This window comes from Enoplosus armatus, chromosome 20 (genome assembly GCF_043641665.1).
Source record: "Enoplosus armatus isolate fEnoArm2 chromosome 20, fEnoArm2.hap1, whole genome shotgun sequence".
Classification (NCBI taxonomy): Eukaryota; Metazoa; Chordata; class Actinopteri; order Centrarchiformes; family Enoplosidae; genus Enoplosus; species Enoplosus armatus.
Genome location: NC_092199.1, coordinates 12,180,681 through 12,191,953, shown reverse-complemented (window position 1 = coordinate 12,191,953; position 11,273 = coordinate 12,180,681). Strand labels below are relative to the sequence as shown.

Here is an 11,273-nt window from a genome sequence, read left to right as displayed (position 1 = left end):
AAAGTAACGTTCAGGACACAAAAACACTGATAATGGGCCGGTACTTTATTTACATGCTGCAAAATGTGAGATGCCATCGCCACTGAACGCTGCTGCTTTCACTGTGTCATGACTGTGGTTGTTAACAGAAGACAGGACACATGGCTTTATTTGTATGCCTAAATCCCTACATGCTTTAATTACTGGACTACCAAGCATTAAGTGGAAAATTCATCATTCAACATCTACTGACCTAGCGCACAAATAATCAGAGAGAGAATGAACAGATTCATTAAATTATCAGAATATGATTAAATCACTGAGCAAATAGAAAATGTATGATATAGTAAGAAAAAAGCTGTAAAATATTATAGTTTACAATAATTATTCACATTCAAAGGCTTTACATCTCAATACATACACAACATGGCCCCTGAACATGACTTCAATCCAAATATGATTCATATATTAGAATTTAAATAACACAGAATGAACTAGAGGCTAAACAATAGCCATCAAATAACCTTATACAAGAATAAAAATACAAAAACTGTATCCTAATATCATTGCATTACTTGCTTCAGATTTTAATAATACATCATCTGTACATCACAGTTCTAGTCAGTTACAAGCCAGGTAGAGTATTCCATACACAATGTAACCGACTGCCATCGACTTGATTCAAACAATTTTTCTAACTAGAGGAAAACACTTCTCTAGTGCTTCCTCAACTTTATAGACAGATACAGCAATTTCATCGGTTATTTGGATCAGATAGATATCCTTTAACTGACATCCAACCACATCGAGCCCCGGGCCCCAGGGCCAGAGGGTCCTATTCACCTATACTCCAGTCACACACTGCACACACACAGACTCAGCTGAAGGAAGAGGACCTTTGGAAAGGACCTTAAGGTAATATGTCAAAAATTAAAAGCATTATGATAATACATATTGCTAAAACAAGAGCACAAGTTAAATCAATTGCTTTAATTTCTATTGGGCCAAACGTCAGAAGAAAAAAAAAAAAAAAAGACGGGCCAGTGAGCCCGATGAGGCAGTTCTGCCATCTTGTCCAGGGACAACAGCTTTACTGTGATTGCTTCGGAGAATGATAGTATGTGTATGTATCTCTGTTGATGAAGGTTTTCTGTTCAGCATGGGGTGGTCAGCACATAAGATTTTGTTTTCAATAGGACGTACTGAAGATGAGCCGACTATCCCACCGAAAAAGAAATTGAAGAATTCACACCACAAAGAAATAGCCAGTGAATGGTACAGAACAGCCAAATCATCCAATAATATTCGCTATGGTTGCCAATGCAGTCAAAAATACCCACCTTTAAACTTGAATAAACTATATCTCCAGTGCCCTAGGAGAGAGAAGCGGACAAGGCTGAGCTACAAAACTGGCCATGCAGGAAAGATAAGCAAGTTATGATTAGGAAGTACAAGCTAGTGGCATGTTTACCCGCCCCCTGTTAGCAATACGTCCTCAGTAACGGCAATGGAAGGCTCACACTTATACAGAGACTGATTCAGACCCATGTCTCACTGCAGACCGGCACTCTGCTTTGTTACACCTTAACTGGACTGCAATAAGCAAGTACCAAGAGACTACAAAAACAACTCAAATACCGTGGGAACATTTGGGCTCTGACAAAAATATATATAGGATTTGAGTTTGGTAAACGTGTGAGACTGAATCAGCTTACAGTATCTGTTACAACTATGGAGTATATGCAATAGAAGTGGGGCCTGACTACAGCTTGCACGTACGATGTAGGAATAGGATATGGTTTAATTAAGATATCAGGATAGGCTCTGGTTCACAAAAGCTAGATTTTGTGTTATGGTATCATTGAAGCAGGAAACCAGTCCTTGCATTTGAGATAGTCCTAGCGGTACCCAAGCTTGTGTCACTCTACAGGACAAGCTTGCCCTTCTCTTCCCCCCTGCAGAATGTACAAAAAGCAGATGTGCATGGTGGCAGTCTTATCATCCATACATGGAAAAATGCAATAGAAGCCTCACAGAGAGCACAAAGAACAAGCAAAGCAACCCTGAATCCAAAGTTGTATTTTTCCCCATCGTTCTACTCAGGAAAACAAACAAGGTCTAGATGCCAGCGTCTCTAAGAGTTTGTTTACATTGCGGTGATGAAGGGCACTAAAGAGGGTGTTACTCTGCTCAGTGATTGGCCTCAGAGCTAAAGAGGAGTGGCCGCAGGAGGAACTGTGCTCCTATAGGCCAGGGTTTTGGTGCCTTTGATAGATCTTTCTCCACACTTCCTGGATCTTCTTGCACCATCTGTCAGCATTTCCGCTGGGGTCCATCAAATAGTATGTTCGGTTAGGCTGCAAACATCACAGAAAATAAATACATATATTAAAAAGAGAAAACCACATATGAGACAAGATTCTAAACAGTAGGCAAGTATCAACATGCTGCTGGAGGAAAATATGCTGAACAGACATCAGAAATAAATAGTTGTGTACCGTGTGAACAAAGAAGGTTTTGAAGTTCTTGGCCTCAGGGCGTAGCTCTAGGGACCAAGGAATCTCCCCTTTCAGGACCTTGTTGACAGGATCCACGTAGTACAGGTGTGGTCCTTCAGTGAGGAGCAGCTGTCTCCGTCGAGCAAACAGACCCTGCAATGGAATGCCACACGTCTCGAGACGTTAGTTCACCAACAGAGGGGGCTGTGAGGCCAATGACACTTTCCTCACCACTGCAGGGAATTCCCCTTTACTTCCTATATGCTAGCAGTCGGCGCAATACCATGGGAAGTGACTTCATTCATGCTGAGCCAACTTCAACTACATCACATTCTACTTACAAAACACAGATAATGTATAGTCTAGCTGGCAGAAGATTCTTAACCTAGAAGAAAGTTTAACTTAAAAAGGGCTAAAATAAAAAACAATACAATACATATGAATAATATACAAATCTCAAATATATGGGCTAGAACTCACACACCTTTCGTTTATCCACTGGGCCCATTTTCAGGATCAGGTTATTCTCCACAAACTGGTGCCTGTGTAAATAAGCAACAGCAGATTACTGGCACCCCCTCCCTTTCATTAATTTTTTCCTCAACAAATATATGTATTGACAGACAAACAAATACTTAGTTTAACTTTGTTCTACATTTCTACAACATGAGTGAGACTTTGATTTAGATCAGATTTAAATAAAACAATGAACAGCACTCTAATACACACAAAGATTAACAGGTTGAAACTGTGGAGGGGTTTACCAGGGGTTTCCAGTGGTCTGTTTTTCCAGCAAAAGCTGCTTCTCTTCTTCAGTAAACTGCAAATCCAGCTCAAATGAGTTATTGTCCAGGTCATGGATGTACTGCTCAATGTTGCTGCTGGACCTCTGCGGGGGGGTGGATTCATGTGGCGACAGGGAGTGTGATGAGCTGGACTGGGCCACCTGCATGTTGCTGAACTGGCTCAGGAGGTCATCGTACTGAGATTGGAAATGAGACAGGTGAGAAATGGTATAGTGATGTTTGGCTGTGTTTGTTCGGAGACCTGGGCCGTAATAAAATATCTTACGTTTCCATAGCAGTCCTCATCATCCTCAGACATGGCTGGCAGGTAGGGGGTGAGCTTGGGGGGTGTCTGTACATGTAGATCACTCCAGGAGATGGTGTCGAAGAAGGGGTGCTGCTTCAAAGGGTCGTACCCTCCCATCTCTTCACACCCAATCCGCTTGGAAGGGTCCAGTGACTGAGGGAAAAACAGAAACAGATATGTGTTTTCATTCAGTAGAAAAGCACTGCCCTGTAAATAACCAACACCAGCACAGACAACTAATATACCACATTAATGTCCCCACAGATCAGTGACATTTAATTGTATCTTACATATATGAATCATGGTACTTCAGGACCTACCAAAAGCTGTTTGACAAGATCCTTGGCTTTGGGGAAGAATTTCTCTGGGAATTCATACTCCAGCTTTATTATCTTCTGGAATATTAGGTACTCATTTCTACACCATATGAAACACAAGAGCAAAAGAACAAAAAGAGACCGTTAGGGTGTACCACGAGTGAAATGTTGTTAGCAAGATTAATACTACGGGGGCAAGGTTATTCTCATGCCTAGCATCTGTTGCACTTGAAATAACCAGTAAAACGTTAATAGGAAAAATAGCAATACAACACGATTACATATCAGCCATTATTGGAGCATGAATTAATGAGGATTGACTGAGCTGTGACAACAACGTCCCCTTAATACTTACCCAGCTCTGAACGGTGGTAAACCAGCCACCAGCTGATAGATAATACATCCCAAGGCCCAGAGGTCAGAGCTAAAAAAATAAGAAGGAAAACAGAGAAATAAACTTACAGATGTGATGCCACTATTATCTGACAAACATAAAATGAGAACAACAATCAGTTACATGATGACCAATCCTCATTACCTCTTGCAGGCTGATTTCTCTGTTAGCAGCTCTGGAGACACATACTGTGCTGTTCCAACAAACGAGTTTGCTCTCGCTGCCAAACGAGGTAAAAAGACATGAATTAATAAATAATTTCATACTGCTCAAGGAAAATAAAATGCTAAATTTATGTGCCTAATACACTTGTTTCACTTTATGCTGAGAAGAATAAGTAAAATCAGGATTGTGGTTATACCTTGTTTACTGTCTGATGATAACTGTTTTGCTGTCCCAAAGTCTGTTATCTGGATGTGCATCTCTTCACTCAGAAGAATATTCTCTGGTTTCAGATCTCTGAAATGAACAGAACAAGCTGTAATTTATAGGGAAAACAAACACTTAACACTTTACATAAGGAAACAGCAAAAAGGACATAAATGTCATTATGGATATAACAAACAGAAAGTCTTACCTGTGTATTATCCCCTTATTGTGTAAGTATTCTAGAGCGCAAACTATTTCAGCGGAGTAGAACCTAGTACAGGTCTCATCAAATGAACCAATTTTGCGAATGTATTTCAGGAGCTCTCCATTCTTAGCATAGCTGAGACCAAAATCTATGAAAAGCTAGTTAAGGAACACCGTGATTATTGAAAATTAATTGTTAAAAATTACCATTTCAGATTTTCTTTTACACAAAACAACTAGTAAGTTACTAATGTACAACATGTCTGACAAATTGGACATAAAAGGATACACAACTTCTCATCATCTTGAAATGTGAAGTAGAGCTTGACGAAGAATGGGTGATCTAGATTTGACATCAAATCCCTTTCTCTTTTCACGTACTGGGCTTTGTTCTCCTTCATTATATGGCGCTTCTCTAAAATCTTAACTGGAGGACAGAAAAGAATATTTTAGGACATAATAGTAAAAACACACCCAGCAACTTTTCCATCTTGATAATCAAGTGTAATTCACCAAAAAGATGGTGCATTATTACTTACTTGCATATTCTTTCCCTGTTACTTGCTCTCTTGCCAGGACAACCTTAAAATAAAAGAACAGAAAAAAACATAACATGGCATCTTACTTTCTTGTCAGACTTGGGAGCAAATCTCACAGCTCTTAGGGCCTGTTTTGTCAATTCAACTCAAATGAGCTGTGGATGACTCATCCAAGTACATTAATCAAAAGAATTCTAGCATGTAGCAACATCTGCCCAGGTATAATTCAAAAGCAAAGTGGAATGCAAGTTACATACCGTCGAGAAGGAGCCTTCACCCAGTATCTTGCCAAATCTGAAGTCCTCTGGCTTCTTTTTACGTGGCTGGGGGGCCTGGACAGCCGGCTGTGTGCGGAGGTCTGAGCCCTGGCTGCTGGCAGACGCTCCTACAGCACGGGCCTCTGAGGTTGAGCCCTCCATGCTGGGACAGTGGCTACTGCTTGCGCCTGGGATAGCAAGTGGCGAGCAGGAGTCAGGGTGGTTTCTTACCATTGATGGATGCGAGCAGGAACAGATGACAACGCTGGGCTGAATGGGCACAACATCATACTAGAAAAGGAGAGGGAACATTGAGAATATCAGTCAGCAGGGTGATGCAGTTGCAGAAATTGTTAAAAAAAAAAAACGATGTCCACATGTGGTTTAACAGTGAGAACTGCTTCCAATATCAATTTGTGTAAAGAATATTTGTTTATAGAAAAGGTCATGTTTTGCTGTTAAACACTCTGAACTGTCATTTCAACTGTGAAGTATTTTCGCCATCATTCTGTGAGCAAACAGATTTAGCAATTTCTTAGGTATAGTGCATCGTAATTCACATTAGTGATAGGCAATAAATAGCAAACATTTACTTATTGTCCAGCAGACTGTACAATGGAAACAATACTTTGTACTACAAAACAAACAATTACCCAACCTATTTCAGAAAATGTGTATATAACACACAAAGGGCTAAGAAGATCTGAATCATACAGAGTAGACCCACTATCCAAGGTTGCAGACTCAAATTTACTGCAGATAATACTCTAGGTAGGTTATCATAACTTAAATATACAATTTCAAATGAGACCACTTAAGGAGCAAAGTCTAGAAATGATAACGACATGCAGCAACTATTGAAGAAGCTGCTTCTGAGTCTGGTGGTCCCACCCTCCAGTGTTTAAGTTGTAAAAACTATGTCAAAGTTACTGCTTTCATGTGACAACTGCTCTTACTACCACAACTGCACTGAACTCATCAAATTTGTATGTACATGATCAAATTGACATGGCTGCTAACGCACACACTGACGAAAACCCCACCAAATGACTGTTGAAAACTCAAAGATAACACACAGCGACAGGTTGGGCTTTTGAACAAACTGTTTGGCGCTTGTACCAAAGTTGGTTATTTTTAACTTAATGAACTACTGTAACACTCAGTGCTGATGTTGTTCAGCTAACAACTCAGTTAACGTTAGTTAGTTCAGTTGGCCTAGCTTCTTCTCATTCAAAACCAAGGTGTGGCCATTTAGCTGCCTTATCCGGACTTGACTGTATGGTTGCCAACTGGTCGTATAACTATCTACTGACCCACTACTATTGGTCAACCATGTACTGGTTGATAGAAATCACCAGCTAACGTTAACCTAACCCTGAGTACTCTGGTAACAACAGGCCTGTGCGAACTTTCTTTGCTAACTACGCCTGCTAGCAAGCTAACGTTAGCTCCTGCTGCCTTGTCAAATAATGCCGGCCATCACTGACAGCGAGTTATAAACTTAACGCTAACAGCCAGTCAATGAGCTAACGTTAGCAAGCCAGGTAACAGATAACCTAAGTAACTTCAAAACCTTATGCAAATTTCACGTAATGTTAACGTTACTTAGTCATGTTCAAAGTTAGTGTGCCGACATTAATGTCAAAATGTGAAAGTTAATGGGATGACAGTCGAACTACACAACGTTAACATTAAAAAGCTATCTTCTAACCAAAAGTGGAACGCAATAAAGCTAACGTTAGCTTGTTAGCAAGCAGGAGCATCGTTCGAAAGCGCGAACATGTTTAGCTAACGTCACCCAACAGATAACGCTACTGACCAAGGGGAAATGGTCATACATCCTATCAAACTATTAGCAAGCACTGGTAAATGCTAAATCAGTACCAAATAATTCGACGAACCTTTAATCATGAACCAAGCCAGGTGTTGGACAACCCCGGTTAACGTAGCAAACATTAGGTGTTGTGTTAGCCAACATTAGCGAGCTAACATTGCTAGTGAGTAGTAACGTTAAACGATCTTTTGCGGCTAGCACCGCTCTTCACATGAAGGCCCAACGTAACTATTTGTTGTCAAACAGCCGCCACACTGTACATTTTGAGCACCGGCTTCGAACTGTTATTCACGTTAAAGTTGCAACACTTACCAGCTGACTTGTAGCTCTTGCCATGGGAGTTTTCCGCGAGTATTTATTTGGAATAAAATAATTAGAGAAGCTCCAGTAATGGCTGCCTCTGCGCCTTCATTTTCGAGCTGTGACGTCGTTCCACAACAATGTTACCGCAGGACAGCAGAGGAGAGTCCCGCTGTGTCCGCCCCCCTCGCCACATTTACAACCTACTGAACTTCATCTTACTGATCGGGATTGAGTCAAACGGCAGCAGTTGTTGATATTCAAATACCGCAGTAAACTTGGCCTACAAGCGATCTTTGCGCCAGTCTGTTTTCGACTGATTAATAACGAATTGTAGCGAGGTTTATCTACAGGTCTTTTACACAATTTTAACGAAACTTTTGTGCAGAAGCAACCTGAATTAACACAGCCCACACGTTTGCGTTTACTGATCTTCTCTTTATCCAGCTGAAACTGTGACAACCCTGTATCCCAATATACACCATAAATTAAATGAAAGTTGCAAATATTGATTTATTTAGTCTGTTTACATACAAAAAAACATTCAATCACAACCCCAAATAGCCTTCAGTTTATGTATGAGTCATGAGTGTTGAAAAGGTTTTTGCCAGTCCTTGTAGCAAAATAATCTATAGTTGAAATATGCTTTATTGTGATGACTTTGGTTCAGTCTCTTCCTCTTCCTCATGATGATGTGAGACTGTTCTTGACTCATCCTTGCTTTCTGTTTTTTCATCTTCTTCTGCTTCATCTTCGTTATCCTCTGAGGTGTCTGTATCCTCACTAGAATCATCATCTTCAGGTGTACTAAATACAGAAATGGCAGTTGGACAACTATTACTATGACAGTTTGGCAAACTATTATTTTTTCCAGCAGTATTGGCTTATTGGTTTTTGAATTTTAGCTGAAAGTAGGTCAACTTTACATGGCAAATTTTATGGCAAAGTTATGTAAAGTGACATACTACTAGAAAAATCAGCAAAAAGTACTGGATCAGTACTGATAATTCATTTATCAACATAAGCATAAGATTGAGAAACTGATGGTTCACTGTGATAGAAGTTATACATTTAATGCCCTCATGAGCAATATTAAATGCTTACCACTGACGTCTGTTGAGATTCCTACATTCTACTCCTGAGTTAACGTCAAATGGATCTGTGAACAAAATAGATGATTAGCTTTCGTTAAGAATTTCTTTAACCATAGAGATCCTTCTCTGAGTATGGGACACTTTTCCAGAGATGCTGGAAACAATTAGCCTGGTTCCAGACATCTGAATCACTGCCCACATCTCCGATTTGTTCAGCAAAGAAAATAGAATCAAATTAAATAAAAATCAAATAAATGAAGTTAAGCAAAATGGCAATTACAGCTGATTATTGATTATCAGTCTAGGAACCAATGCAAGGAATGTTCTTTTTTTAGTTTCGTTTTTTAAGTAGTTTTTTAAGTAATTCATAAAGCTTAAAAGCCTTAAGAACAATGTTTTATGATTTTCACATTCCGAAAAGAAGTGTGAGACCAGTGTTTCCCCAGTAACAATTTAGCAGTGGTGAGTCACTATAGAAAAAAACTACAAGCAACTATGAAATACTATTAATGATTATATTTTAGTCCAGTTTCCCTCAAATGCCCATGATTCCACCAAGGAGAGCTTTCACCATTAAAAAGTTTAATACATATTAACTATTTTAGGGCGGCAAGTTGTACATGATGCCAAACCAACACTAAAATAAGGACAGATGTGGGTTAAAACCCAAATTACCCCAACCACCTCTGCTACACAAATATTTAGGGGAAAAACACTGGATGGGACCCCAGTTTATTTCTCCCCCATTTTACCAAACTCCTCCTCCTCTGGTTTAGACGTAAGAAAATTCTTTTCGACAGAGAGCAGCTCTTCCTCTGACTGGCAAGCAGCATAGCGGTCCAGCAGAACTTTATTGAGATCCAGGAACACAGTCCCCCACTTGAATTTCCTCAACAAGAGCACTGCTAGTTCTTGAAAACCTGCAAAATCAGATACAGAATGTTAAGAGTTGCCGTAACTTGTAACAGGATGGGAAAAAGCAGCATCAAGGAAAACAATACAGTACGTAATTCATGAATAACTAAAGCTACGCCTTACCTACAATGCAGAATGTGGCAGCGAAAGCCTCAACACAAGATAACTTGCAAGGCTTGCCATAGTTGACTGGGTTTGCAGCTACAAGGTACGGCAGTAACCTGGGATGAGTTCCGACCATCTTACTGAACGGAGTCTCCTCCAGTTTGGCCCAGGAACAGTCGATCACTGCTAACCCACTTTGAGCCACAATCTCTCTGTGCATAAAGGTCCACACAACTGTTAAACTATTATGTGGCAGCTTATGGATTGTCTTATGAATCATCATTGTGTGTTATAATAATAAAAATAAATGTACAGATTCTTTGAAGGCTAGCAGTGATTTCAATGGGTGCTGTATGAAAACTTTACACACCTGTCTGCTGGCGTCACATACTTTGTGCCCATTGGACTCAGTATGAGTCCGTTAAATCTCTGATTGAGGCGCAGGTTGCGTACAAAGCCCTTGCGTACCAATTTTCTGCCAGTACAACGTTTGGGATCACAGTGACCCAACTCCCACATGGCAAGTGGACAAGGGAATTTCACCTGAGGGGCATCTGCTCCCTCCTCCAGGTGAAGAGTTGCTGAAAAACAAAGAGGAAAAGTGTACATTATAATGTGAGTGTGAACACTCTTACTCAAGTGCAAGGTACTTACACTTTCCTCAATGACATCGACCTACAACCACTTAATTACTATTTACTTACTATATATGTTACTATGGCAAAAGTTAACAGATATGGTGTGCAATTATATTTCATTTCAGCACAAAGAGGACATGAACAGCCAACATTATTTCACCCCTTAAATTATAACCATAAGAAGTTAATACATTAAGGCCTTATGGTCCCATACTAAAATACAGAGGTCATGTAAATCCTGTACTTCTACTTTAGATTTGTCCTTTCTAGAATACTTAATTTAGCTTTTTAGACAGGAGAACTATTGTACTTCGTCAAATCTTGGTCTTGTAGCCCACATGTAAAATATAAGGCAGTTGAAATATATTTTTTAATTATTAACAGTCAATGTATTACCTTCAAAAGCAGTGTGCATTTCCTCTGTAAAGGCCTCTAAGGATTTCCCCTTCCTTTTATGCCTTTTTTCTTTGCCCTTGTTGTCAGGGCGCACAAACTTGCCCTGTTTCTTTCGTCCCATGTTGCAACCGGTGGACAGCTAGTTAGGTTAGCTTCTGTTTACGTGCTTTACTCTGACATTAGCTAGCTAGCTATCCCACTGACACCAGAATTGTTTCGTATTTTATTTACACCTACACAATTTACACTTTCAAAGATATTATCACAGTAAAGCTAGTATTAGCCCTTGTTTATCCTGCTCTGCTTTTATTATCATGTAAAATACAGTTTAGTTGGTTCTAG

General features: G+C 39.9%; 2 protein-coding genes across 3 annotated transcripts; both read right to left on the bottom strand.

Annotated features, from left to right (window-relative positions):
- Positions 1 to 24: 24 nt before the first annotated feature.
- On the bottom strand, positions 25 to 7,905 carry pdpk1b (3-phosphoinositide dependent protein kinase 1b). 2 transcript variants are annotated; one of them, XM_070926753.1, is made up of 14 exons: positions 7,796 to 7,905; positions 5,650 to 5,940; positions 5,393 to 5,435; positions 5,143 to 5,280; positions 4,858 to 5,002; positions 4,642 to 4,739; positions 4,425 to 4,500; positions 4,242 to 4,310; positions 3,890 to 3,986; positions 3,549 to 3,722; positions 3,242 to 3,459; positions 2,962 to 3,019; positions 2,478 to 2,630; positions 25 to 2,336 (listed from the first exon to the last, which is right to left on the bottom strand). In XM_070926753.1, the coding sequence occupies exons 1-14, from the start codon at positions 7,817 to 7,819 to the stop codon at positions 2,223 to 2,225; spliced, it is 1,698 nt and encodes a 565-aa protein (XP_070782854.1). In that variant the 5' UTR covers positions 7,820 to 7,905; the 3' UTR covers positions 25 to 2,222. The 2 variants fall into 2 exon arrangements, with proteins under 2 accessions (XP_070782854.1, XP_070782855.1); XM_070926754.1 differs by lacking the exons at positions 4,642 to 4,739; positions 4,858 to 5,002; positions 5,143 to 5,280.
- A 371-nt stretch (positions 7,906 to 8,276) lies between these two features.
- Positions 8,277 to 11,268, bottom strand: tsr3 (TSR3 ribosome maturation factor). Its single transcript, XM_070927273.1, has 6 exons — positions 10,932 to 11,268; positions 10,268 to 10,478; positions 9,916 to 10,109; positions 9,630 to 9,797; positions 8,888 to 8,942; positions 8,277 to 8,590 (listed from the first exon to the last, which is right to left on the bottom strand). The coding sequence occupies exons 1-6, from the start codon at positions 11,050 to 11,052 to the stop codon at positions 8,431 to 8,433; spliced, it is 909 nt and encodes a 302-aa protein (XP_070783374.1). The 5' UTR covers positions 11,053 to 11,268; the 3' UTR covers positions 8,277 to 8,430.
- Positions 11,269 to 11,273: the final 5 nt, after the last annotated feature.